Source organism: Chrysemys picta, chromosome 22 (genome assembly GCF_011386835.1).
Source record: "Chrysemys picta bellii isolate R12L10 chromosome 22, ASM1138683v2, whole genome shotgun sequence".
NCBI lineage: Eukaryota > Metazoa > Chordata > Testudines > Emydidae > Chrysemys > Chrysemys picta.
In genome coordinates, this window is record NC_088812.1 from 13,126,424 (window position 1) to 13,153,350 (window position 26,927).

The 26,927-nt window shown below is 63.7% G+C and overlaps 1 protein-coding gene across 4 annotated transcripts; it reads left to right on the plus strand.

Moving 5' to 3' along the window:
• On the plus strand, positions 1 to 26,581 carry RBMS2 (RNA binding motif single stranded interacting protein 2). Of its 4 annotated transcripts, none has more exons than XM_008175258.4 (14): positions 1 to 169; positions 11,788 to 11,969; positions 14,148 to 14,206; positions 15,039 to 15,130; positions 15,734 to 15,891; positions 18,175 to 18,254; positions 18,967 to 19,076; positions 20,084 to 20,130; positions 20,264 to 20,357; positions 20,694 to 20,744; positions 21,834 to 21,944; positions 22,034 to 22,114; positions 22,622 to 22,708; positions 23,485 to 26,581. In XM_008175258.4, exons 1-13 carry the CDS (start codon positions 104 to 106, stop codon positions 22,700 to 22,702), a joined length of 1,212 nt encoding a protein of 403 aa, XP_008173480.1. In that variant the 5' UTR covers positions 1 to 103; the 3' UTR covers positions 22,703 to 22,708; positions 23,485 to 26,581. The 4 variants fall into 4 exon arrangements, with proteins under 4 accessions (XP_008173480.1, XP_005311156.1, XP_008173481.1 ...); XM_005311099.5 differs by having other exon boundaries at positions 17 to 169; positions 11,785 to 11,969; XM_008175259.4 differs by having other exon boundaries at positions 17 to 169; positions 11,785 to 11,969; positions 15,740 to 15,891.
• Positions 26,582 to 26,927: the final 346 nt, after the last annotated feature.

Consider the following 26,927-nt stretch of genomic DNA (forward strand, 5'->3'; position numbering starts at 1 on the left):
CAGGCTGGCTTCCCTGGGTGTGACGTCAGCCAGCAGCCCCGTCCCCCCCCCCTCCAGCGCCCCCCCCCGCCCCGTTCCCAGGCCCGTAACATTAGGGAGGAAAATGTTACTTTCCGTCCAGCCGCGGGCCGCCATCGCCACATTTGGCTACAATAAGACCAGCAAGAAGGTAGGAAAAGCGACTGCGTCCTGCCCCCCCCGCCCCAGCGCGCCCCAATGCCTTTGCCCCCCCCAGGAGAGGAGGGGGGGGTTCCCATCTCCCCCCCCCCGCGCTCCCTGCACCTCCCGTTAGCCGCGGGGCCCGGCTCAGGCCTTTGTGCTGGGGGAAGTTCAGGGCGCTGCCCCCCCCCATGCCCCCCCCCCTCCGCAGCACCGCCCAGGGTGAAGATCTGCCCCCCCCCCTCCGCGCTGCTCCACCAAATGTAGGCAGGAGAATCGCTTTTCCGGGCACCCCCCCCCCCCACTACCACCACCACTCCCGGGCCGAGCTGGGCTACGCCCCCCACCCCGGAGTGTGGGGTGGACTGAGGTGTGGGGATGGGGGGGAGCTGATCTCCACTTCGGGGTTCAGGGGGGTCCCCGTGTTCCGGGGAGAGGGGGTTGATTGGTGGGTGAATATCCCAGGCAGGCCAGGCCTGGCACCAGATTCCCAGGGACGGAGGCACGTGGGTGCCAAGGGGGGGGACCCCGTCTGCTCCCCACCTCCCTCCGACTGTGGTTGGCTCTGGGTCTACCTGGGGGGGGGTCTGTGCCCCCCCGTGCAGGCAGAACGCGAGGGGGGTGTTATTGGCGTTGGGGTCAGAGTTAGGGGGTTTAGGGTCTTGCTGGGATTAGACTTTGGGTTTGGATTTTGGAGTGGGGTCTAGTGGGTTAGAGCTGGGGGTGGCTGGCAGCCAGGACTCCTGGGTTCTCTCCCTAGCTCTGGGAGGGGAGCGGGGTCTAGTGGTTGGCGGGGGGGGGGGGAGGGGCTGGGCGCCAGGACTCCTGGGTTCTCTCCTCAGCTCTGGGAGGGGAGCATGGTCTAGTGGTTAGGGGGGCTGGGAGCCAGGACTCCTGGGTTCTCTCCCCAGCTCTGGGAGGGGAGCCTAGCGTAGCCTGGGGGTTAACACAGTGGGGCCTGGGGAGGGGGGAGCAGGACTCCTGGTTTTAGTCCCAGCTCTGCCACTGGCTGGCAGTGTGACCTTGTGAGGGACAAGCCTCTGTGCCTCAGTTTCCCTGTCTGCAGAGTGGCGCGCGGGGGCAGGCGGGTGAATTCTCATGTCTCTGAATCCCAGCGAGACCCTCTGCCCTTCACAAGCCCCTTCTCCCACAGCGCCACCGGGGGGCAGAACCGTTGTGCCCTGTTATCGCGGGGGTAACAGCTGGAGTCTCTCTGTCCTATGGAGCAGGGATCCATGCAGCCCCCCGGGGGGCCTCCGATACACCCCCTCCCCCCGGACTCCAGATTACACCCAGATGGATGGCTCTGTAATCCAGACCTCTCCCTCCCCTTTCGGGGCTCCCTTCTGCAGACCATGGCTTGGATCCCCCCCACCCCCTTGTCCCCGTGACATTAACGTCCTGAGCGTTGGAGATGAGTCTGCAGCACCAGAAGCCATGACTGACTGGCCCCATCACCCACCCCGAGTGTCCACCCCCCCACCCCCCCAGAGTCCGCCGCCGAGTCAGGCCGCGAATGCCAGAAACGCAGGAGCTGGGGAGCAAAGTGAAGGCCTCCGAGAAGCCAGCGGTACACATGTAAAATCATTCCTTTGTGTGTGCGAGATCTGTCACTTTCCAAGCCACTGAACTTTCTCCAGGGGAGTGTGTGTCCTTGGCGGGTTCGTGTGTGCGAGTCTGGGGGATCAGCGCGTGTGTCGTCCGCGGTGTACTCGCGCTGGCCTTTTCTGTCAGAAGGGCTTTACAGGGTGTCGGCCCGTGTTTGGGGTGTTTTTTGCGTCCGTCTGTCTTTGTGCGCCCGGATTGTCTCCCTGTAACTGCTGGTGCGTGTCGGGGTGTGTATTTGGGGCAGCGGCGTTTGGATGCGCACCTGTGACGTGGTTGCCGTATTGACGTGTGAGACGGTGAGTTTGTTGACATGCTGGTGAATTTGCTCTAGTGTGTCTGTGTTGGCGCGCGTGCGATGGTCGTGCGTGTGGCGTACTGGTGAGTCTGGGTGTGACAGTGGGGGGGGGGGTGAGTTTGTGGCGCACGGCCATTGGAGTGGTGTGTGCGTTTGCAGGGGAGCCGCTGGGTGTGAGTGCGTTGTCCGGGAATTTTGTAGATCTGGGTGTCCAGTCGGGCCCTGGGATTGTGGGACGCAGTGGGACATGGTCCACCCCACGTGGGCAGTTCTCAGCCACAAAACAGCCCCGCCCCCGGTGTCTGTAACGCAGCCGGGGACACAGGGAGTCAGAATACGTCTTCCCTGAAGTTAGGGGAATTTTTGCCTCATAATTTGCTGACTGTCTGAGTTACTCATCTCGAATGAGTGGAAATGCTCTGGGGGGAACTCTGCAATTTAGGCCAGTTCGTGGGCTGTGACGTGTTAGTGATTGATTTTTGCGTATTTCCAGGGGTCCAGTGGCTCGGTGGCTGGTATTGTTTTGTTTTGTTTTGGGCAGCCCATGTTGCTGAGGCTCTGATCCGGGCGGGGAGTTTCTAGTTGCTTCATAAAAGTACCGTGACTAATAGACTTTTAAGGCCAGATAATCCCATCTGACCTCCTGCCTTGACCAGGCCGAAGGACCTTGCCGTTCCAGGCACCCAGCCCATATCGTGTGGTCGAGCTAGAACTAAGATCTCGACTGGACAGGAACTCAGCTCACGCTCCAGGGCCACCTAGTGTCCTGTCTCCGACAGGGGCCAGCACCAGATGCGTTAGAGGAGGATGTAAGAACCCGCCTGTTAGCCCACACACCCCTGAGCGATGCAGTTAGAGAACCTAGTGTAGACAGCGCTGTGTGGCGGGAGTGCTTCTCCGAGCAGCACAGCTCCCGCCTCTCGTGGAGGTGAATTCACCGTGCCGATCTCCCGCTGGGGTAGTAGCGTCTTCGCTACGCACCGCACCTGCACCGGCGCAGCAAGGGACGTGGAGACAGGCCCGGGGTCTCCCCCTCCCAGCTGTGTAAATGGCCGTCTGAGTCCTGAGCCAGTTTCTTACCTCTCTCTGCCCTCCCGGTGCCTCCTGGGATGTCCGCACTGCTTGGGAACCCGGCTCCGTGGATTCGGTGCTTCCCCACTTCATCGCCAGCCTGGGTTAACACTCGCTGGCCCCGGGGCTCCCAGCCGCGCCGCTGCGTCCACGCCTCTGTCTCGGGTCTGCGCCCACACTCCAAAACGCCGGGCTGGGACCTAAATCAGAGTGGGACTTGGTTCTGACCCCCCCTCCCCTGCTCCAGCTGGTCCTAGGACCCGGGTCCTGAGCACTTGCTAACCTGAGCCAGCCTGATTTGTGCGTGGATGGAAGTGGGGCTTGGCTCAAGCCTGAATCAGAGCCCAGCCTTTAGTGTGCAGGGTAGACGTACCTAAGAACCCCAGTCATGGGCCAGGGCCCCCTGGTGCTAGGTGCTGTACATTATTTAGGTCTATTACGGTAGCACCCAGGAGCCCCATACATGGGCCAGGGCCTCATGGCGCTTGGCGTGGGCTGGCAGATCTCTGGGAAAAGGCCGCGCTGGCCCCGGAGATATTTGACATGATGGTTTAAAGAACCAGCCCCTCTTGTTAGCTTGAAATGAAACCCTCGGCCCTATAGCCTTTTGCTTGTGAGCTGCCTGGGGTCAGCGGGGCCCTGACCTGCTCCAGCGAGCCGAATGCGAACTAGACATTATGCACCGGAGCAGCCCCCTCTGGGGAACCGGAGTGAGCGGCCTGCCAAGGGGAGCGGGGGGCACAAAACCTAACTGGCTTCACGACGGAGCTTGCTAAGTCTGTAGAGGGGACGGTCTGATGGGACTGCCCACAATGGCACGCAGCCGATCTGCGGCTACTAGCAAATATCTCCACCGGCGGGGACGGGACACGACACTGGCTGGGGAGGGCTCTGAGTTACGACAGAGAATTCTTTCCTGCGTGTCTGGCTGGTGGGTCTCACCCACATGCTCAGGGTCTAACTGATCACCAGATTTGGGGTCAGGAAGGAATTTCCGCCCCGGTCAGATTGGCAGAGACCCTGGGTGGTTTTCGCCTTCCTCTGCAGTGTGGGGCACTTGCAGGTTTCAACTAGTGTCAATGGTGGATTCTCTGTAACTTGGAGTTTTGAAACCAGGATCCAAGGACGTCAGTGACGGGGTCTGTCACGGGCGTGTGGGGGCGGGGTTCTGGACATGCAGGAGGCCAGACTAGGGTCTCTGGGTCTGAGCTGGCAAGGCCCACGCCTGAAAAAGGAACTGCGGTGTTGGGGTGCCGGGGGGACGACCCCAATTCCGAGTAGAATAATTACAACATGGCCGTGTAGGTGTCCAAATGGAAATCTGAGCAACAGGGAGGCTGTGTGGCCTAGTGGTAAAGCACGGCCTGGTATCCAGGAGGCCTGGTTCTAGCATTTTGGGCAAATCACTTCTTGCTCTGTGCCTCAACTTCTGCATCTGTGAAATGGGGTTAATGATCCCACCCGCCCTCGGTCACGTGCTGTGGGAGCGGCGCTCGGTGCTGTTTGTTTTATGCCTGACAGTTTTCGATGTTTCTGTTAGTTTAAAAACAAAAAATCGGCCGGTGAATCTTGATCCTGCACCAACTTCCTCAGGTGCCTCACTTCCCGCTCCTGGGATGTGCCCTGAGCTTTGGGGGGGAGTTAAACGTGTGCGTGAAACGGGGCACTGGGGATACATCCACTAGGCCAAGCGTCCCAAAGGCCCGGCACCCACAGATCGGGCCTGGAGCTTGCCAAGATCCCAGCGAGGCGCGAGAAGGGGCTCGGCGAGAGCGTCGCAGTGGAGTTGTGCGGTGAAATGTTACCCTGGTAATACCATTATGAATGAGGGGTAATCGGGTAGCACCCAGGCACTCCAGTCAAGGCCCCGTGTGCTGGGTGCTTGACGTGATTTATTAGGTGTATTACGGTAGCATCTAGGCGGCCCAGCCATAGACCCGCTCCCTGACATTGCTTCCTGGCAACATGAGCCCTTTTGCGAACCCGGCTCAGACGGTGGGCGCTGGGCACCGTGACCCACGACTGCCCTGCAGCCCCACCGCCTGACAGCAGCTTCAGCCCGTCCGGGAATGAAATGAATCTTTGCAAATGTAGGTAGCACTAGAAGGAACAAAAAAATGCATTGAGGAATGTCATTGTATCGGCCACACCCGGCTGGCATCACTGCCCAGGCATGTGGTGGTGTGTTCCTTAGTGATGTCACCCACCATTTCCTGTGGCGGGGGGAGAAGAGAGAGCGCCAGAGAGGACAATTCTCCTGCAGGCCAAGTTTAGCATCACTGGAGGTTCCTGTCCCTCTGTGACTGAGTCGTCCAAGTGTCACTGCAGGGGCTGGTGGGTGAACGCAGGCCCGAGCGGTGCTTTTCAGAACAGGCACTTTGGGCTCCCGCGTTTGTGAGTTTTGTGTCCGGGGTTTGTTTTGAAATTCTCCGAGGCGTTGACCAAACTTTAGCTCAGTACAAAGATTTCCTCCAGAAACAGCATTTTAAAAACGATGACGACCGCACCCCCCCCCCCGCCCCATTCTTGTGTCTCCAAGCGCTTTGCAAAGGGGGACAGCGTCAGCGCTGGTTCGCAGCTGGGGAAACCGAGGCATGGCGCTGCAGACCCAAGAATTGAACGTAGATCGCCGGACTCCTGGCCCAGAACTGAGCCTTGCCCACGACCCTGCCTCCTCTCAGGGCCTGGGGCTGGTGCCTGCAAACCCGAGAGTGAAATTGACTAGAAACGGACTCTAAGCAAGTGTGAAACTGACCAGTCTGTTTTCACTTCGGAGCCGCCAACCCCCAGCCCTCAAAATCATGAGGTTGGCTTGAAAATCAGGAGATTTTATACAAATTGTTCTTCGGCACCTCCTCCTGTGTGAGCCTTTGGGGTCACACTCAGGTCACGTTTTCATGCTTTTCCCTGCAACCAGGAGGGCTAGAAATTTACTCTTTGGGTCCCCCCCCCCCATTAAAGCCGAGATTTTCGCCTGACCCTCTGGCTCCTGGAGCTGAGTCTCTCAGAGGAACACCAGATATTGTGAGACTCATGATAAGATCATGAGCATTGGCAACGCATGGAGACCCGACGTTTAAAAACACAACAACCCAGGGTGGAAAAGTGATTAGTACCTACGAATCCCAGGCATGGACCCAGCCCCAGCTGTGCTCGGCGCTGTACAAACATACTTCAGATTGTTCCATTCCACTCACCTCTGGGGCGTGCCAAGAACCCAAGGCAAGGGGATGATTATGCCTTGAATAGCCATGCATTTGATAAGCTCTTACTGTCTCAGGCTTGGATTTTCAGAGGAAAACTGAAAATCTCGCCGGCACATCCCAGTTTAGGGCTCCACCAGGCTGTATAATAATTACACACTGGCTGGGCCAGTGGCGGAGACTGGCCCTACGGCCTGGTGGTCAGGGCTCTCGCCTGGGATAGCGGCAGGCGGAGCAGGGAGTGGAATCTGGGTTTCCAGCACCACCATGCTCTGATCCCTGGGCTGTTGGCTATTCCAGGTTCTGACCTGAAATCCCACCCTGGCCCGGGAACCGGCGGCATCGAAACCGGCACGTTTACACGGAAAGTTTCGGTTGCCACAAACCGGCGTTTTCCCTGGTTTGGTTGAAGAACTCGGCGCAGAAGCTGCGCCGTTTCATGCTCTCTGTCCGGCTGGCGCGCCTTCCCTGGGCATATTGGGTAGCAGCCTAACCACTCACAATGCCGGGCGCTGCATGTAGGGTCCCTGCCCCAGAGAGCTTCCAGTCTGGAGAGACAAGGGAGGGGCAATCCAGGGACAGCGCGGGGACGTGCCTGAGGTCACAGGCTGGGGCTCTGGTGTTGCTGGGAGAAGAACCCAGGCAGCCTCGCAGCCAGGCCCCTCAACCAACCTTGCTTCTGGAGCTGGGGAGAACCCAGGAGTCCTGACACGTCAGAACACTGTTCTGCCACCGGTCGATTCACCAAACCCGCTCCCTCCCTTGCTCTCAATCCCACCGACATTTGTGGCCTCAATTCCTCCAAACCCACCCGCCTCTAACTCTCTCTGTCGCCCTGGGCACGCAGCGTCGGGGGGTCTCCCCAAATACTGAGTCCTGTCGGCTTCATGGGGACGGCGCTGCAATACGGGGGCTAAGGGCGGCATTGGGGTAAGGGAGTTAGGCACACAACAGGAATCTGGCACCTAACTCCCCTGGGCCCTTTGACAATCCCTCCCCCCATCCCCCCTGCTGTACCATGTCTCTTTCCACGTCCCGCAGGGCCCCCCCGCCATCCCCTTTATCTACCAACTTGGCCAGGCCTCCCGCCCCTCCCCTGGCAGCTCTCTCCGCCCGCCTCGCTGCCACAGCCCCGACCTACCACCTGGGCTTCTCGGAAGCCAAACCGTGTGCTCGGCCAACGCAGCGCGGGAGTGAAATGAGCAGCGGAGGGGAGAGGCGCTCGCGTCCCGTCCACCCTCCCAGAATAACCATGTTCACACATGATGCTGAGAACGTGGCTGGGGCCAAGTCACGTGCTTTAAGCGTGTTTCTTTTCTTGCCTGTGTGGACCTGCCTGGAGAGCCGCGTCCTGCCCCTCGTGGTTTGTTCCGCCCTCCAGGCTCGGCGGCAAAGGCAGAGCCGGTGGCTGGGAGGTGAAGCCAGAACCGTCCCGACTAGACGTAGGCCCAAGTTGTGAACAGGAAGGGGAGCTGATCCTTGGACCCCCTGCCCCAGGCATGTGGGGTTTCTCCGTCTCTTGGAAGGCTGTGCCTTGAGATGGGGCTTTGGCGAAGATCGGGTGTAGCTCAACCACAAGGTATGGGCTGGCTGCGGGAATCCTTGGGACAGGCTCTCTGACCTGGGGAGGTGTGTGTGGGGGAAACTGAGGCACAGACATGTCTTGCTCAAGATCCCGCAGCAAAGTGGGGTGAGAACCTAGGAGTCCTGGCTCCCAGCCCCGCTCAGTAAACTGATCACCTTCTCCTGTGCATCGGGAAAGCTTCAAATGAGGAAACGGGTGTCAGGGAAATTCAAGTGGGTGTTTCCCCTCTGACATTCGCCCCTGACCTGGTTTTGTTTCACCCTGTCTGGGCCCCTTTCCTGTCCCAGGTCTCCGGTGCTGGCCCTGATCCTGTTCAGTTTGGGGTCCCCTCTAGTGTCTTGAGAGAGACTCATTTCTGTCTCTGGTTTTGTGAAGGCGACTCTGCTCCCACCTGGCCCTGGACTCACTTCAGGCACCTCCCATCCCCTTCCCATACCGTGCCTCAGTTTCCCCAGCAGTGTCTCACAAGGAGGAGTTGATAGATTAGTATTTGCCAAGGGCTTTGAGCTCCCTGGACAGGGCAAAGCTTTGCTGATGAGCCAATGCATGTGGGCCTCTGGTGTTGCCCTCTGCTGGATGGCACAAGAATTGCTCACGTGTGGACCATAGATCCCATACTGCTTTGTGCTACTGGAGATTCCCCATTAACTCAGTGGGGCTGGGGGCTTTCGGAGCAGGGGGGGCTGAGTTCTAGACTTGTCGCTGTTGTGAGGCCCCGATGCTCTGTGCCTCACACACGCAGGCCCTGCAAATTCTGGGGCGAGTTCCAACTCCACGCCTGTCAGTGTCCCGCTCCCCAGAGACGCTCCCACGCCGGGCTGGGCTGGTGCCGGCTGCCCAGGGAGGAGCATTGGACCAGCCCCAAGCGCTGCCCCGGGCCGCTGCTGTCCGGGAGCAGGGAGCCGGCTGCTGCAGGGGCGGATCCACGTGGGGAGCTGCCCGGCTGGGTCGCAGCCCCTCTCAGCTCCTGGGCCCAGGGACACCGGTGGTACCGTTCCCGCGGGAGCAGCCTTGGGAGCGGGGCAGACCTGGCCCGGCACAGGCCCCGGCTGACCGTGAGCACTTCGACCACATGGTTCAAATGGCTCCAGGAGCAACCAGAGTCTGTGAGAGCGAAGGGCTGAGAGGGCAGGGACAGAGGGCTGGGGTGGAGGCAGGGAGGGGCCGATGCCCCTCACTCCCGACCCGCAGCCCCCTGCTACCCAGCCCTGGGCCCCCCAGCTCTGCCGGTGCCCCTCACTCCCGACCTGCAGCCCCCTGTTAGCCCAGCCCTGGGCTCCCCCCAGCTCTGCCGGTTAGGGTGACCAGACAGCAAATGTGAAAAATCAGGACAGGGGGTGGGGGGGTAATAGGAGCCTATCTAAGAAAAAGACCCAAAAATCGGGACATCTGGTCACCCTATTGCCGGTGCCCCTCACTCCCGACCAGCAGCCCCCTGCTAGCCCAGCCCTGGGCTTCCCCCTTCCCCAGCGCTGCCAGTGCCCCTCACTCCCGACCCGCAGCCCCCGCTATCCCAGCCCTGGGCCTCTCCTGAGCTCCGAGCCAGCCTTTCCTGAATGCTGCAGCGGTTTTGCAATGTGGAGCGACGCCCACACAGGGCGAAACGGATTCCCCCCCCCCCCCCGCCCCAGTGACCTCACTCAGCAAATCACAGCCCAGCCTGGGGAGCTGGGAGTTACTGTGCCCGGCCCCGCATGTGCATTGCACGCCCCTCGCACGCTGGGGCACAAGCGTTCTGGCCCTGTGGCTCTCCCCGTGCATCGCACGGCCCCTCCCTTCCATCCCCCAGTGCACATCCTGCCCTGCTGGGCCGGGGGGGGGGGGGGAGTCTGGGGAGAGGGAGGGGGGTCCAGCTGCGAAGGGCTTTGACTGCGGCCCAGGGGTTAGGGGCTGAGCCGTCCCTACAGGCCGGAGTTGGGGTTGGTTCCAGGCAGGCGGGACCTGGGTGGGGGAGGGTGTGTGTGAACTGAACACGGGGCCTGCAGTTCAGCGGGGGGGGGGGTGTTCCTGCTCCCCCCCAGCCCGGCTCTGCCCCAGGAATCCCCCCCTGCCCCAGGCACTGCCAGGCGGATCATCTGTGGCTCTGTCCTGGTGGGGCCCAGGGCAACGGCCGACCAGAGTCACCAGAACCCCAAGGAGCGCGTGGGCCAGTGGCTGGGAGCCCGGGCTCCTGACTCCTATTCGGGACTGTGCCACTGACTCCCTGTGTGACCTTGGCCCTGTCTCTTAGCCCCTCAGCTGGTGGCGGGCGTCTTACGCTGTCGCTCGTTCCACTGGCATCCAGAGCGCCCCTGGGGGCGAGCGCTGCCTGGCACTCTGTGACGGGTGGGGCCGGAAGGTTACAGGCCTGGCTGGAGGCAGGTGGGTGCTTGCGAAGCCGGGGCTGTGACCCTGGAGGGATCCGGCTGGATTTCCGCAGAGGAACCTCCACCGCGGCTGAGTCAGCTTCCTCCCTCCCCGTTCCACCCTGCGCCGGGAGATAACCCCGAGGAGCCAGCCCGGCTGGCTGGGGGCCGGGCTAAGAACATACCCCTGCAGTGCTTGGCGAGCAGCACCACCGCAGGCCAGGCAGTGGAGCAGTTGGGGAAACTGAGGCACGGGTGGGGGAAGGGACTCATCCGGGGTTGCACGGTGGGGTCATGGCAGAGCTGGGATCAGAATCCAGGAGTCCTGACAACTGAAGAGGGGGAGTTGGGCATGTGAGGGGCACCGGCAGAGCTGGGGGGAACCCAGGGCTAGGCTAGCAGGGGCTGCAGGTCGGGAGTGAGGGGCACCAGCAGGGCTGGGGGGGGGCAGGGCTGGGCTAACAGGGGCTGCGGGTCGGGAGTGAGGGGCACCGGCAGGGCTGGGGGGGGGCAGGGGCTGTGGGTCGGGAGTGAGGGGCACCGGCAGGGCTGGGGGGGGCAGGGCTGGGCTAGCAGGGGCTGTGGGTCAGGAGTGAGGGGCACCGGCAGGGCTGGGGGGGGCAGGGCTGGGCTAGCAGGGGCTGCAGGTCGGGAGTGAGGGGCACCGGCAGGGCTGGGCTAGCAGGGGCTGCGGGTTGGGAGTGAGAGGCACAGGCAGTAGGTCTCCGGGGATGGGGGAGGTTCGATACTCCAGGTCGTGACCTCCCCCCCCCCCCACTGAAGAACTTTAATTCAATATTAAAGCTGTTTTGAGCCGCTTTCCTCATTGGGCAGCTCATTGTGATGTCACAATGGCCACATGGCTGACTTCAGCTTGTTTGCATGCTGCGTTCTGATTGGTTGGAGTTGGTGGCAGCACTGGGATTTTTGCTGCCTCTCCTGGGGGGCGGGGCATGTGTGTACATATCGGGGTCGCCGGGAATCACCCCCCGGGTCCCCAGGCATTTGCCCCAGGCCCATCAGGCCGGGAGGGGGCAGGAGTTGGGCGTTTAGCAGTTGGGGTTCCGTGATCAAGCCCTAGCCGGTGTGCGGGGATGGTTTGGGGGGTGAAGCCTCAGATTCGACCCCCTCAGACTCAGCCCCCCCGCATCCCCTCCAGGCCTCATGCCATTGACTGTACCTAGGATGGTTTAAACTGGCCCCCGTCATCACTGACTTACTCAGGTCCCCGGTACCTGAGGCAGGGGGTTGTTACAATCAGGCCTCGGGTTCAATGGAAGCTCCCTTTGCCGTCTGTCCGCTGCCCCCAGCCTGCCCCCCGTCTCTCTCCCCTCCCCGCTAAGGACGGGGCAGGCAGCTCCTCTCTCTGTTGCTCCCTGAGACCCCTGGGCAGGAGGAAAGATTCAAAGAGCTGGAGGGGGAATGTGAGCCAGCCAGCTGCGGATCCCACCGCCCCCACCAACGTCCCTCGGGAGCCCCGCCCCCTGCTCACCAGCTCCTCCCCCTCTTGTCTCCCAGCAGCCTTATGTGTCAGTGGCCCAGCAGATGGCGCCCCCGAGTCCCAGCGGCAGCAACAACAACAGCAGCAGCAGCAGCAGCGGAGGCGGCGGGGGAGGCGGGGACCAGCTGAGCAAAACCAACCTGTACATCCGGGGCCTGCACCCGGGCACCACCGACCAGGACCTCGTCAAGCTGTGCCAGCCGTACGCCGGGGGGGGGCAGCGGGGCGGGATTGAGGGAAGCATCCATGGGGCTGATACATCCCCCCCAGTAGGGCGCAGAAATGGGGGATGGTGGGTGTCCGACATGGGGGGCGGGAGATGGGGGGTGTCCCACGTGGGGGAGATGGGAGATGGGGTGGATCTGACATAGGGGGGATTTGACATGGGGGGCGGGAGATGGGGGGTGTCCCACGTGGGGGAGATGGGAGATGGGATGGATCTGACGTAGGGGGGATCTGACATGGGGGGCGGGAGATGGGGTTCCCCACGTGGGGGGGCGGGAGATGGGGGGGATCTGACATGGGGGTGTCCCACGTGGGCACATGGGGTACCCTGGACGCTCCCTTAGACCTCAGCCAGAGGCTGAGATGCGGCCGTGACCCCGGGGCTCGTCCCCTCCAGATGCTGCTTCTGCCTGGGGCTCGGAACAGAGCCGGAGACCCCCCCATCTCCCTGCCCCCCCCAGCACTCCCTGCCTCCCCCCCCAGCACTCCCAGCCCCCCCATCTCCCTGCCCCCCCAGCACTCCCAGCCCCCCCATCTTCCTGCCCCCCCAGCACTCCCTGCTTCCCCCCCAGCATTCCCAGCCCCCCCCATCTCCCTGCCCCCCCCTCCCCCCAGCACTCCCAGTCACCACAGCCACTGGTTTCCTTTGGGGGCAAGAATCCATCCTGGGCTCCCCCCCATGTCCGCCGGTGCCCCTCACTCCTGACCCGCAGCCCCCTGCTAGCCCAGCCCTGGGCTCCCCGTTTTGGGAAGGGCTTTGGGTGAGTCAGACTGGGGCCCCTGGAGCTCTGTGTGGGGCGGGGGGACGGGGGGGGCCCTGCTGGGCAGCAGCCCGTGGGGGTGGATCTGGCCGGGGAGAGGGGGGGCGGTTGCTGCCGTAGCCTCAGCTCACCCCAGTCGGGAATGCTGGAAGTGGCCCAGCGCCGGCGCCCGGCCTGGCAGCCCGTGCAGTTCGGATCAGGAATTCGCGGGGGGAGGGGCTCCGGGAGCTGCTCTCAGCTGGGGTGGGGGGGGGGGTAACCCCTTCAGGGATGGGTCAGGATTCGGGAGTGTTTCCACGTCTCCATCGCACCCCGATTTTTCCAGGGCCTGGCGCCTCCTGCTGTGACGCGGCTTCGCCCCCTTGGGGGGCTCGGGGTTGCTGGCTCCCGCGCGGTTTGTGAAGGGTTAATTCAGCCTCGCTAATTGGGGAAACTGAGGCACAGGGAAAGGTGAAACGGGATGGGAGCGGAGGCTAGTGGTTAGAGTGAAGGGGGAGGAGGGGATGGAAACCAGGACTCCTGGGTTCTCTTTCCACCTGTGCCGTTGGCTGGCTCTGGGACCTAGGGGAAATCGCTCCCCCCCGCCTCAGTTTCCCCGCCACCCATTTCCATAGGTAGTGTCTATCCAGGGCCATGGGCCTCTGCCACGTTCCCTGCCCTGCCTTTGGGCTCAGGGGGTCCCCCGGTGCCCACAGCGCCAGGGACTTGCTCAATCCGGCAGCTGGTCGGATTTCCTCCCCCACCCTGCCTGTCTCGCTCCCTCCCCGCCAGGAAATCCGGCCAGGCTGACCCGAGGGGGGATGGGCTGTTTCCTTCCCTGCCTTGGGGGGGGGGGAGGGGCACAGAAGTCATCTGCCCTTTAAAAGGCCCCCCCATGGCTGCTGCATCCTGGGGGAGGGGAAATCTCATGACCCCCAGTGCTGAAGGGGGGGGATCTGGGAACTGCCCTGCTGGGGATCCCCAACCTACCCCACCCCTGGCTTTGCAGCCGCTCTGTGGGGCGGGGGGGTGGGCTGAGACTCGCTGCCCCTAGGAATTCCTCATTTAACCCTTTCCCTGCTGGGGATCTTTCTTAGCCGGCACCAATGGGCATTCGCCCCAAGTTCAGAACTCTGCCCCCTATCCCCACCCCGGCTGCAGGATTCGCCTTCACTTCCCGGCCTAAATCAACGCGGCTGTTAAACAGCCCCTGCCCCACCCCAGAGGCAGCCGCAGCTCAGAGCCGGTCGAGGGATCCCTGTATAACCAGCCCCTGCCGAGGCAGCTGCAGCTCGGAGCCGGGCGAGGTTTGGGGGTGGCAGGCGCTGTGGGATACCCCGTTATGGATCCCGCTGGCCGCTCTGCCCCATGCCCACTGTAACTCTTCTCTTTGGCATCCCCCCTCCCCCCCCCAGATACGGCAAAATCGTTTCCACGAAAGCTATCCTGGACAAGACGACCAACAAGTGCAAAGGTGAGGCCTGGTGCCCCACAGCGGCGCCACGGGAGGGTCCCTGGTTCCTTGGAACCCCCCTGCTGCTTTCCCCAGTAGTCTGGGCTCTGGATACATTCCAGCAAAGGGTCCCCATATACCCAGCCCCTGCGCCCACCTCAGCGCCAGGTGATGGGTCCCTGTATAACCTGCCCCTGCACCCCACCCCAGAGCCAGCCGCATCTCCATGCTGGGCGAGGGGTCCCCATATACCCAACCCCTGCGCCCCACCCCAGAGCCAGCCGCATCTCCGTGCTGGGCAAGAGGTCCCCATATACCCAACCCCTGCGCGCCCCCCCCCCCCCCCCCGAGCCAGCTGCATCTCCATGCTGGGCGAGGGGTCCCCATATACCCAACCCCTGCGCCCCCCCCCCCCCCCCCCGATCCAGCTGCATCTCAGCGCCAGGTGACGGGTCCCTGTATAACCTGCCCCTGCACCCCACCCCAGAGCCAGCTGCATCTCTGTGCCGGGCAAGGGGTCCCCGTATACCCAGCCCCTGTGCCCCACCCCAGAGCCAGCCACATCTCCGTGCTGGGCAAGGGGTCCCCGCATACCCAACCCCTGCACCCCACCCCAGAGCCAGCCGCATCTCTGTGCCGGGCAAGGGGTCCCCGCATACCCTGCCCTCACCCCAAAAGGGCCACCTCCCAGTGCCAGGTGAGGGGTTGCTGGGTGATGGGAAGCAAAAAATCCCATAAAGGGCTTTGAGACAACAAATCGCAAGATCCTAAATATCCAACACACGGGCTCTGGTTTGAGGCTGCAGGGTCCCCCCCCTCTGCCCCCCCGTCACTGTCCCTGCTTCTCTCCCAGGCTACGGCTTTGTCGATTTCGACAGCCCCACGGCGGCGCAGAAGGCCGTGACGGCGCTGAAGGCCAGTGGGGTGCAGGCCCAGATGGCGAAGGTAAGTGCCCCGGATGCCCCCTGCCCGCACGGAGATGGGCGTAGGAGGTCCCTTCCCCCGGACCCCCACCACCCTGGGGTGCCCCCCCCCCCCCGTGGTGCAGGTTTGTGACTCGCCCTGCAGCTGGTTGGGCGGCTTTGGGGGGGCAGCGAGCCGCCTGGAGAATCGGGGCCATGAGGTTCTCTCGGACCGGGGAGGGGGGGCGAACGGGGGCCGATCTCAGGCCAGGCCAGAGCCGTGGACGATTCTTCCTGGGCCAGACTTGGACTTTCCGTCCTGCCCCGGGACAGGGGAAAGTTCTGAAATCTGGGGGGTTGTCCCAGGACGGGGAGCCCGTCTCCCGGCTGCCCTCTGCTCCCTGGACGTCCCAGCCCTGGGCTCCCCCACAGCTCTGCCGGTGCCCCTCACTCCCGACCTGCAGCCCCCTGCTAGCCCAGCCCTGGGCTCCCCCCAGCTCTGCTGGTGCCCCTCACGGAGCCGCAGCCCCATAGGGCAGGGGAAGAGGAAGTAATTCCCCACACAGAGGCCAATTTCAGGGAAGGGGAGACCCTGGAGGCCCCTTTGGAGGGCGCTGGGCAGCCCCTCACTGCCGTGTCTCCATAGCAACAGGAGCAGGACCCCACGAACCTGTACATCTCCAACCTGCCGCTCAGTGTGGACGAGCAGGAGCTGGAGGGGATGCTGAAACCCTTCGGACAGGTGATCTCCACCCGCGTCCTGCGCGACCCCAACGGCACCAGCCGCGGCGTCGGCTTCGCCAGGTCAGAGCCCCCCGCCCGGGCACCCCTGGGGGGAGGTGTTGGGGGGGGGCGGGTCATTGGCATGGGAGGAGACGGGGGTCGTTGGCACTGGGGGACGTTGGCGCTGGGGGTTCTCGGCATGGGGATGTTGAAGGGGGAGGGGGTTGTTGGCACTGGGGGTTGTCGGCATGGGGATGTTGGCACGGGAGGGGGTCGTTGGCACTGGGGGACGTTGGCACTGGGGGTTCTCTGCATGGGGATGTTGGTGCGGGAGGGGGAGGGGGTCGTTGGTGCTGGGGGTTGTTGGCGCTGGGGGTTCTCGGCATGGGGATGTTGGCGCGGGAGGGGGACGGGGTCGTTGGCACTGGGGGATGTTGGCGCTGGGGGTTCTTGGCATGGGGATGTTGGAGGGGGAGGGAGTCGTTGGCACTGGGGGATGTTGGTGCTGGGGGTTCTCGGCATGGGGATGTTGGAGGGGGAGGGGGTCGTTGGCGTTGGGGGTTCTCGGCATGGGGATGTTGGAGGGGGAGGGGGACGTTGGCGCTGGGGGACGTTGGCGTTGGGGGTTGTCGGCATGGGGATGTTGGAGGAGGGGGAGGGGGTCGTTGGCGTTGGGGGTTCTCGGCATGGGAATGTTGGAGGGGGAGGGAGAGGGGGTCGTTGGCGCTGGGGGACGTTGGCGTTGGGGGTTGTTGGCATGGGGATGTTGGAGGGGGAGGGGGTCGTTGGCGTTGGGGGTTCTCGGCATGGGGATGTTGGAGGGGGAGGGGGTCGTTGGCGCTGGGGGACGTTGGCGTTGGGGGTTCTCGGCATGGGGATGTTGGAGGGGGAGGGAGAGGGGGTCGTTGGCGCTGGGGGACGTTGGCGTTGGGGGTTGTTGGCATGGGGATGTTGGAGGGGGAGGGGGTCGTTGGCGTTGGGGGTTCTCGGCATGGGGATGTTGGAGGGGGAGGGGGTCGTTGGCGCTGGGGGTCGTTGGCGTTGGGGGTTCTCGGCATGGGGATGTTGGAGGGGGAGGGGGTCGTTGGCGCTGGGGGTCGTTGGCGTTGGGGGTTCTCGGCATGGGGATGTTGGAGGGGGAGGGGGTCGTTGGCGCTGGGGGACGTTGGCGTTGGGGGTTCTCGGCATGGGGATGTTGGAGGGGAAGGGGGTCGTTGGCGTTGGGGGTTCTCGGCATGGGGATGTTGGAGGGGAAGGGGGTCGTTGGCGTTGGGGGTTCTCGGCATGGGGATGTTGGAGGGGGAGGGGGTCGTTGGCGTTGGGGGTTCTCGGCATGGGGATGTTGGAGGGGGAGGGGGTCGTTGGCGTTGGGGGTTCTCGGCATGGGGATGTTGGAGGGGGAGGGGGTCGTTGGCGCTGGGGGACGTTGGCATTGGGGGTTGTCGGCATGGGGATGTTGGAGGTGGGGGAGGGGGTCGTTGGCGCTGGGGGACGTTGGCGTTGGGGGTTCTCGGCATGGGAATGTTGGAGGGGGAGGGAGAGGGGGTCGTTGGCGCTGGGGGACGTTGGCGTTGGGGGTTGTTGGCATGGGGATGTTGGAGGGGGAGGGGGACGTTGGCGCTGGGGGACGTTGGTGTTGGGGGTTGTCGGCATGGGGATGTTGGAGGGGGAGGGGGTCGTTGGCGCTGGGGGACGTTGGCGTTGGGGGTTGTCGGCATGGGGATGTTGGAGGGGGAGGGGGTCGTTGGCGCTGGGGGACGTTTGTGTTGGGGGTTGTCGGCATGGGGATGTTGGAGGGGGACGGGGTCGTTGGCACTGGGGGATGTTGGCGCTGGGGGTTGTCGGCATGGGGATGTTGGAGGGGGAGGGGGTCGTTGGCGCTGGGGGACGTTTGTGTTGGGGGTTGTCGGCATGGGGATGTTGGAGGGGGACGGGGTCGTTGGCACTGGGGGATGTTGGCGCTGGGGGTTGTCGGCATGGGGATGTTGGAGGGGGAGGGGGTCGTTGGCGCTGGGGGACGTTGGTGTTGGGGGTTCTCGGCATGGGGATGTTGGAGGGGGAGGGGGTCGTTGGCGCTGGGGGACGTTGGCGTTGGGGGTTCTCGGCATGGGGATGTTGGAGGGGGAGGGGGTCGTTGGCGCTGGGGGACGTTGGCGTTGGGGGTTCTTGGCATGGGGATGTTGGAGGGGGAGGGGGTCGTTGGCGCTGGGGGACGTTGGGGGTTGTTGGCATGGGGATGTTGGAGGGGGAGGGGATCGTTGGCGCTGGGGGACGTTGGCGTTGGGGGTTCTCGGCATGGGGATGTTGGTGCGGGAGGGGGAGGGGGTCGTTGGCGCTGGGCTCAGGCCTTCTGTCCCCTCACAGAATGGAGTCCACAGAAAAGTGCGAAGCCATCATCACCCACTTCAACGGGAAATACATCAAGACCCCCCCAGGGATCCCAGGTGGGCGGCAGGGCCTCGCGGTGCGGCACCCAAGGGGGAACCCGGGCAGCAGGAGCCGGGCAGGGGGCTGTTATATAATGACTCTCCTGGGGGATGGGACCCTTCCCTTCCCTTCCCTTCCCTTCTGGGTTTAACTCCTGCCAGGCCGAACTCGGGAACAATGGGGACAGGAAGGGGGTGCAGGGAGCCCAGGGCTGGGCTAGCAGGGGGGCTGCGAGTCGGGAGCAGGGGGGCCATGGATTGGGGGGGCCCTGGCAGAGCATGGGGGGAGCCCAGGGCTGGGCTAGCAGGGGCTGTGGGTCAGGAGTGAGGGGCACCGGCAGAGATGGGGAGGGGAGCCCAAGGCTGGGCTAGCAGGGACTGCGGGTCGGGATTGGGGGGCCCTGGCAGAGCGTGGGGGGAGCCCAGGGCTGGGCTAGCAGGGGGGCTGCGAGTTGAGAGCAGGGGGGCCATGGGTTGGGATTGGGGGGGCCCTGGCAGAGCGTGGGGGGAGCCCAGGGCTGGGCTAGCAGGGGCTGTGGGTCAGGAGTGAGGGGCACCGGCAGAGATGGGGAGGGGAGCCCAAGGCTGGGCTAGCAGGGACTGCGGGTCGGGATTGGGGGGCCCTGGCAGAGCGTGGGGGGAGCCCAGGGCTGGGCTAGCAAGGGGGGTGCGGGATGGGAGCAGGGGGGGCTGGGGGTCGGGCGTGACGCCTGCCTCTGTCTCTGGGCAGCCCCCTCAGATCCGCTGCTTTGCAAGTTTGCCGACGGGGGGCAGAAGAAGCGCCAGCCGCAGGGGAAGTACGTGCAGAACGGGCGGGCCTGGCCGCGGGACGGCGACTCGGTGAGACCGGCTCCCTGGGGTGGGAATCGGCCCCTCGCCCAGCCTGGGACCCCCAGCCGCTCTCTGGCCCTGGATGGAGGGGGCTATGGGATCCCTTCTCTAGGGGTACGGCTCTGTGCCCCAGGGTTGCCGGGCGCCCGGTCGAAAAGGGACCTGGCAACTCCGGTCAGCACCGCCGGCCGGGCCGTTAACAGTCCCGTCAGCGGCACAGCCGGGCTAAGACAGGCTCCCTCCTGCCCTGGCGCCGCGCAGCTCCCGGAAGCAGCCGGCACGTCCGGCTCCTGGGCGCAGGGGCAATCAGGGAAGCTCCACGTGCTGCCCCTGACCCCAGCGCCGCCCCCGCAGCTCCCATTGGCCGGGAACTGCGGCTAATGGGAGCTGCGGGGGCGGCGCCTGCGGGCCTGGGCAGCGCGGAGCCAGGGCAGGTGGGGAGCCTGCCTTAGCCCTGCCGCACCGCCGACCCGGAGCCTGAGGTAAGCGCCGCCCGGCTGGAGCCCACACCCTGAACTCCCTGCCCCACGTCGGAACCCCCTCCTGCCCCCTAACTCCCTCCCGGAGCCCACACCCCAAACCCCTTAGCCCCACCCCAGAGCCCACATCCCCAGCCAGAGCCCTCGTCCCCTCCCACACCCCAAACCCCTCTTCCCAGCCCCCTCCCAGAGCCCGCCCCCCCAGCTGGAGCCATCACTCCCTCTCACACCCCAAGCCCCCGCCCCAGCCCAGTGAAAGTGAGGGAGGGAGGGGGGCTGGAATGAGTGGGAGGCGGGGCAGAGGCAGGGCAAGGGTGTTCGGTGTGCCCCCAACCCACGAGCTGGCGGGGGGGGGGTCTCTCTGCCAACTGGCAGGGGGAGACATGGATGGGTGTGTCTTGTCTGGGGGGTGTGAGATGCTGTGGCAGGGCAGTGGCGGCCTTGGGGGTCGCGGCGGCAGGAGGGGGGGTTGCTGCAGCCGGGGGCAGGGGGGCCGCACTCCTGGGCAGGCCTGACCCAGGTGTTGTGTCCCCACAGAGTGGCATGACCTTGACCTACGACCCCACCACGGCTCTGCAGAACGGGTGAGTCCCTGTGTCCTCCCCCCCCCCCCATTGCCCCCTATGTGTGCTGGGGGGTGGGGGGGCACACTCCCTTTCTGTGCCTCCTGCCATGGAGTTTAACCCCGTGACACCCGGCACCCTCCTCCCTCCACAGGTTCTACCCGACCCCCTACAGCCTGGCCCCCAACAGGATGATGGCTCAGACCACGCTCGCCCCTTACCTCCCGTCACCCATGTCCTCCTACCAGGTACCAGCGCGGGGGGGGCTGCCGGGGGCCTGGCCAAGGAGCTTCCAGCCGAGGGGGAAGGGGGCTGTGTCAGGGTGTGACCCCCAGCCGGGGGGCCGTGTCTGAGGGGCTGCGTTGGGGTATGACCCCCAGCCGGGGGGCTGTGTCGGGGGCTGGGGGGCGTGTTGGGGTGAGACTCCCCCGGCTGGGGGGCTGTGTTGGGGGCTGTGTCGGGGTGAGACCTCAGCTGGGGGGCCGTGTGGGGGGCTGGGGGGCCGTGTCGGGGGCTGGGGGCCATCGGGGTGTGACCCCCCCGGCTGGGCCCAGGGACCCGCTGACACCCCTCTTTGCCCGCAGGTTCACAGCCCGTCCTGGATGCACCATCAGTCGTACCTCATGCAGCCCACGGTGAGCCCCGCCCCGCCCAGCCCAGCCCCCCACCCCTCGGGGCGGCTCCCGTGACTCCGGGCCCAGGAGCCCATGGGGGGGGCAGGGCAGGGGGGGCCCAGGGGAAGTAGCTTCAGGGCGGGGCCAATGAGGCTGCTCTGACATCACTTCCTGGTAACCATGGGGCCCAAACGCATCACTTCCTGTTGGTCAGAGGGATTTCATTGCCCACAGGAAATGATACATACTGAGTTTAGACATCACTTCCTGTCCCTCGCTTGGTCTCTGACATCATTTCCTGTACAGCCTTCCCACCAGGGAAAGGGTCTTTCTGGTGCCAGGGTCTCTGCTGGCCCTAGGCTCCGCCCCCAGGCACAGACCTGTGCTGATTGGCTGTACCAGCCCCCGTGGCCCCAGGCTCCGCCTCAGCCCTGGGCTGATTGGCCGAACCAGCTCCTATGGCCCCAGGCTCCGCCTCATCCCTGTGCTGATTGGCTGTACCAGCCCCCGTGGCCCCAGGCTCCACCCCCGGCCCTGTGCTGATTGGCCATACCAGCCCCCGTGGCCCTAGGCTCCGTCTCGGCCCTGTGCTAATTGGCCGTACCAGTTCCTGTGGCCCCAGGCTCCGCCCCCGGCCCTGTGCTGATTGGCCATACCAGCTCCTGTGGCCCCAGGCTCCGCCTTGGCCCTGTGCTGAGTGGCCGTACCAGCTCCTATGGCCCCAGGCTCCGCCTCATCCCTGTGCTGATTGGCTGTACCAGCTCCCGTGGCCCCAGGCTCCGCCCCCGGCCCTGTGCTGATTGGCTGTACCAGCTCCCGTGGCCCTAGGCTCCGTCTCCAGCCCTGTGCTGATTGGCCGTACCAGCTCCCCCTGGCCCCAGGCTCCGCCCCCGGCCCTGTGCTGATTGGCTGTACCAGCTCCCGTGGCCCTAGGCTCCGTCTCCAGCCCTGTGCTGATTGGCCGTACCAGCTCCCGTGGCCCTAGGCTCCACCCCCGGCCCTGTGCTGATTGGCTGTACCAGCTCCCATGGCACTTAGCCCCCCCGTTGCCAGGTCCCTCTCCTCCCAGCCCCCCCCCGGCCGCTCTCCAACCACTCTCCTCTGCCACAGGGGACGGTGCTGACGCCGACCATGGACCACACCATTTCCATCCAGCCCGCCTCCATGATGGGCCCCCTGACCCAGCAGCTGGGCCACCTCTCCCTCAGTAGCACTGGCACGGTAAGGCCCCCGTCCGCCGGCCCCAGGGCCCCAGCCTGGGCTCCTTTGGGCACCAGCCGCCCCCTGACCTCTCCTCTCTCCCTCCCCAGTACATGCCAGCGGCAGCAGCTATGCAAGGAGCTTACATCCCTCAGTACACGCCCGTGCCTTCCTCCAGCATCTCAGTTGAGGTAAGGGCCTTGTTCCAGGCTGGGGGCACAGCTGGAGGGGCAAGCCCCTGCCACATCTGTCAGCCGGGGGGGTGGAAGTCCTGGGGGCCGCGGGTTCTAATCTCCCCTTCACCCCTCCGCCTCGCTAACCAGCCAAGCCTCTGAAATGCAGCCACCTCTGGGGTGGGGTATGGCAGCTGCTGGACAGCTGATGCAGTGATAAGGAACCGGGGATCACTCACCCACCCAGCATTGAAATGCAGCCACCTCTGGGGTGGGGTATGGCAGCTGTTGAACAGCCAACGCAGCAACCTTGCCCTGGCAGGCTAGGACAGGAAGTGCGCCTGTCTCCAGCTGGCCTCAGGTCAGCACGGGGCATTGACTGGGAGCGAAGAGCATCTCCCAGCACCACTTGCTGCAGTGCCCCCTCCCTAGGCCTCCCATTCGGTGGTCAGGATAGGGGTGCGGGGGCCAGGCGGGGAGGCCGGGCCAGCGTTACCCCACACCCCCTAACCTCCTGCCTTTCAGGAGAACAGCGGCCAGCAGAGCCAAGTGGCTGTCGAGTCTCCGTCAGATCACGCTGCCTACTCCTATCAGTACAGCAAGTAACTGCAGGTAAGGGGGGGGGGGGGGGTCAGGGAAAGAGAGCCTGGCCCTCTTGGTGGCTCAGGCCCCAGGGTAGGAGACTGGCTGGCTATGGGGGACGGGGAATGGGACATGGGGCCTTTCCCCTGTAGGGAGCTCCGTTTCTGATCTGGCCCCAGGGCAGGGGACTGGCTGGCTATGGGGGACGGGGAATGGGACATGGGGCCTTTCCCCTGTAGGGGGCTCCGGCTCTGATCTGGCCCCAGGGCAGGGGACTGGCTGGCTATGGGGGACGGGGAATGGGACATGGGGCCTTTCCCCTGTAGGGGGCACCGGCTCTGATCTGGCCCCAGGGCAGGGGACTGGCTGGCTATGGGGGACGGGGAATGGGACATGGGGCCTTTCCCCTGTAGGGGGCGCCGGCTCTGATCTGGCCCCAGGGCAGGGGACTGGCTGGCTATGGGGGACGGGGAATGGGACATGGGGCCTTTCCCCTGTAGGGGGCGCCGGCTCTGATCTGGCCCCAGGGCAGGGGACTGGCTGGCTATGGGGGACGGGGAATGGGACATGGGGCCTTTCCCCTGTAGGGGGCGCCGGCTCTGATCTGGCCCCAGGGCAGGGGACTGGCTGGCTGTGGGGGACGGGGAATGGGACATGGGGCCTTTCCCCTGTAGGGGGCGCCGGCTCTGATCTGGCCCCAGGGCAGGGGACTGGCTGGCTATGGGGGACGGGGAATGGGACATGGGGCCTTTCCCCTCTGCTCTTTGCAAACCCTTGTATCAGTGAACTGTTCTTTCCCTCGCCAGCTGGACCAGGCGTCTCTGCTCCGAGCGCTCGCCCCGAGGGAGATCGCCACCTCCTCTTTGATTTGTGCTGCATCTAGAAGATCGAATCCAATTTTTTTTTTCTTCGTTCGTTTCTTTCTTTTGCAAAGAAAACAGTTTTGTAAAAAAAAAAACAACAAAAAAAAAAACCGGCAATAGACTTTGCTCACCAAGGAACCAAAGCGGTGGAATGGGGGGGCTGGGTCACCAGATCCACTCCGCGCGGACGGACAGATGGACTGAGGCCTATTTTAATAGGAGGGGGAAAAAAAAGTGTTTGGTTTATTTTTGGTCGTTGTTTTGAAGAACCCCCCCTTTTTTTTTTGGGTGGTTCTTTGAGGAAAGGCTTGATCCAGGAGGGTGGATCTGGCTGCCCCGGAGTGGCGAGGCTGCAGATTCGAATCTCTGGGACAATCGTCGTTTTCTTTTGTCAATTAAGGATTACTTTTTCGTTCCTTTCTTTTTCTTTTCTTTTCTTTTTTTTAAAGGAAAAATATGCAACGTTTGAACAATTCTATATTGAGGGGGTTTTTGGTTGTACTGCTCCCCGACCGATTCCGCCCGTCTCTTCGCCCCCCTCCGGACGCTTCTCCACGCCTGAATGCCACTGTAGGATAAAGAATTTTTTTCCGGGGGAGGGGTTGCTTTAAAAGAAAAGGAAAAAACCGCCACAAAAACCTACAAAAAAAAGCCCCACGGTTGATTTTATTGTTTTTTGCTTTTTTTTTTTTCCTCCCGGGTTTTATAAAAAAGGAAAAAGTCCAAAAAAAAAAAGAAAAAAGAAACACTAAAAATCCCAGGATCTAATGAGATAAACCGAGCAGGAATCCGTGACTTTCCACCGGGAGGATGAGGCGGGAGATACGCTGCATCGTGCACTGGCTGGCGGGATTTTGGGCAGGGGAAAAGTTGGCCACGAACTCCGTGCCAGGACGCAGCTCCAGGAAACCTCTAGGATCCGTAATCTTCTCCCTGCTTGAGTTTTGCCGGACAGGATCGCTGCTTGTGTTGGATTCCAGTTTGGACTGGGGGGGCTTCGTGGTCTCTGCTCCGGCCCCTGTCCTTTCCTATTAGATGCTACGTACGTGGACTCGCCTGGGTCAGGACTCCGGACTCGGCCCTGGCCCCCCTTCCAAAAGCCTCGTGCCGCTTTTCTGCGTCACCAGTGACGTCTTGTGCTTCCGGACTCCGCTCTCTGTCCACCTGTCCCACGCGCCTATGGCCCGAGGGGACCCGGCACCGGCCCCATCCGCCCTGCGGGATATACAGTGCCTTCACTGCCTGCGTTCCAGACTGTGCCAGCAGACCGCCCCCCCCGCCGCCGTGGTGACCTCCCCGCCCCCCACCACTGGGATCCGTGCACGGGGGGGGGAACAGCCGACTGGCAACACACAGATTCCCCCGCCCCACCACCCGCTGCTCTTCACCGCGGGCCACAGGAGGACGACAGGGCCCCGTGCCGCACCCACCTCGGTGGACAAGGTTGCGGGGGGGTTGGTTGGATTCTGGGCGTGGCTGGATTGCCCCCCTTCTTCCTGAGAGGGGGGTGCTGAGTGGTGGCTTTTTGGGGCTGGGGGGGGGGCAGAGCTGGTGCTGCCCTTGCTGCAGATGGGGATCTCATTTCTATGCACATCCCAGCCCCCCCCCTCTCCTCCATGCACGCCATAGCAGAAGGCAGGACAAGTGCAATAAACCAGAACGCCGCCCCCCACCCCACAGATCCCTGCCCCCCAAATCTCTCTCACCTGGAGACCAAGCTCTTAAAGGTACCAGGCACTTTAGACTCATCTGCACGTTCTCAAAACAATACCCCCCCCTTGTGAAATGCTCTGCTGTGATTCCTCCCCCCTCAGATGGTGCTAAACCCTCCCCCTGCCCCACAGGATAGACACCCTCCCCCCAGTATCTGTTACATTGGATAGACTGTGAAACAGAGAGGCCGGCCCCTTCTCCGAGGGACATACTGGGCCCCCCATCCCTGCTGGTCCCCCCTTCTTCAGAACCCCTGCCCCTCACCCCAGTCCTAACCCTCCTGGGCTGGGGGTCGGCCGGCCGTGCCCCTTGGAGCAAATAGCTCTTATGCAGCTGACAATCAGTGATGTTCGTATCGCATGCGCGAGTGAGTTGTGTAGTAGCGAGAGAAGCAGACGAATGGGGGGTGGGGTTGGAGGGAGAAGGCAGCCCCGGCTAAGGGGTTTGTAGAGGGTGATTTATGCTGGGTGCGTGGGGGGGGGGGGGGGGTGCATCTCTTCCCCCCCCCCCCCCCCCAGTCCATTCTGGGCAGCGGGGAGGGGCGGACTCTTGTTAGGTGTTTTCACTTCCATGTTCCAGTTGGGGTGAAGGATGGTCAGGGTCTGGCAAGTTAAATGTTAACCCTACCCCCCCCCCCAGCTGAGGAAGCTAGGGGGGCACCCAGCCAGCCTGGGGTGGGGAACAGCGGCCGCTAACTCCCCCCCCCAGTTGCATGGTTTCTGGGAGCAGCCCAGCGGCCGGCCCAGCTCCGCCTTTCCTCCCTAGACACTAAGGCCCATACGTGCCAACACAGAGGAAAGGGGGGCAGAAAGGCTGCCCCACATCATCTGCGCTGAGCCCCGCTCCTGCCAGCAGGCCTCTCCCATTCTAAATAAAAGCCCCGGCTTCCCCCTGGGCCCGTTGGCGGGGGGCGTGGGAGGGGGCAGGCCTCCAAAATGCCCAAATCCACAGGCGGCTGGCGCCTCGCTTGGCCCCGTGCGGTGCCTTAAATCTGCATTGCGGTGCCTGGTGCTGGCGCCGCTGGGCTCGAACCCGGAACTCGGGGAGCCACACGCCCCGTGGGGGCAGCAAACCTGGCCTGGCGCAGGAACCGGGCGGAAATCCGCCGGCTCCGACGCGCTGGGCCAGTGCTGGGGAGGGGGAGGGGGACAGAGCCCCAGGGGGACCCCGAGAAAGCTGCACGCTGGCTGCCCCCCTCCCCCAATGGCTGCGTTTGAAGATTTTTGTTTTTTCATGAATTTTTTTGTAAATTTCCTTTTTAAAAAAAAAAAAAAAAAAAAAGAGAGAAAAGTTTCCTCCTCCTTTCCCAGCCCCCTGGCCGGGGGGTGCAAGGGGGGGGAGGCGTAGAGCTGTGATGTTTGCTGCTCCCATGTTCTGGGTGTTAAGTTCCACCTTTTGGAGGTGTTGGGGGGGGTCCTGCTGACGCTAGCGCTGGGGGGGGGGGTTGGCGTCGCTGGCTGTGACGGCGTCTTCGGCTGAAATTGTTTGATGCAGGTTTTTTAAAACTGTTGTATTGATTTGTGACATGAATGCACGGGGGGGGCACGGATGTGTCAGCGGGGGGGGGGGGGGGCGATTTGAAGAAGGTTTACGTTTGTTTGCTTTTTCTGTGGCGTTGCTTTTTGGGGTGTTTTGGTTGCGCAACCCCCACCCGCAGGCCTGCGGTTTGCTGT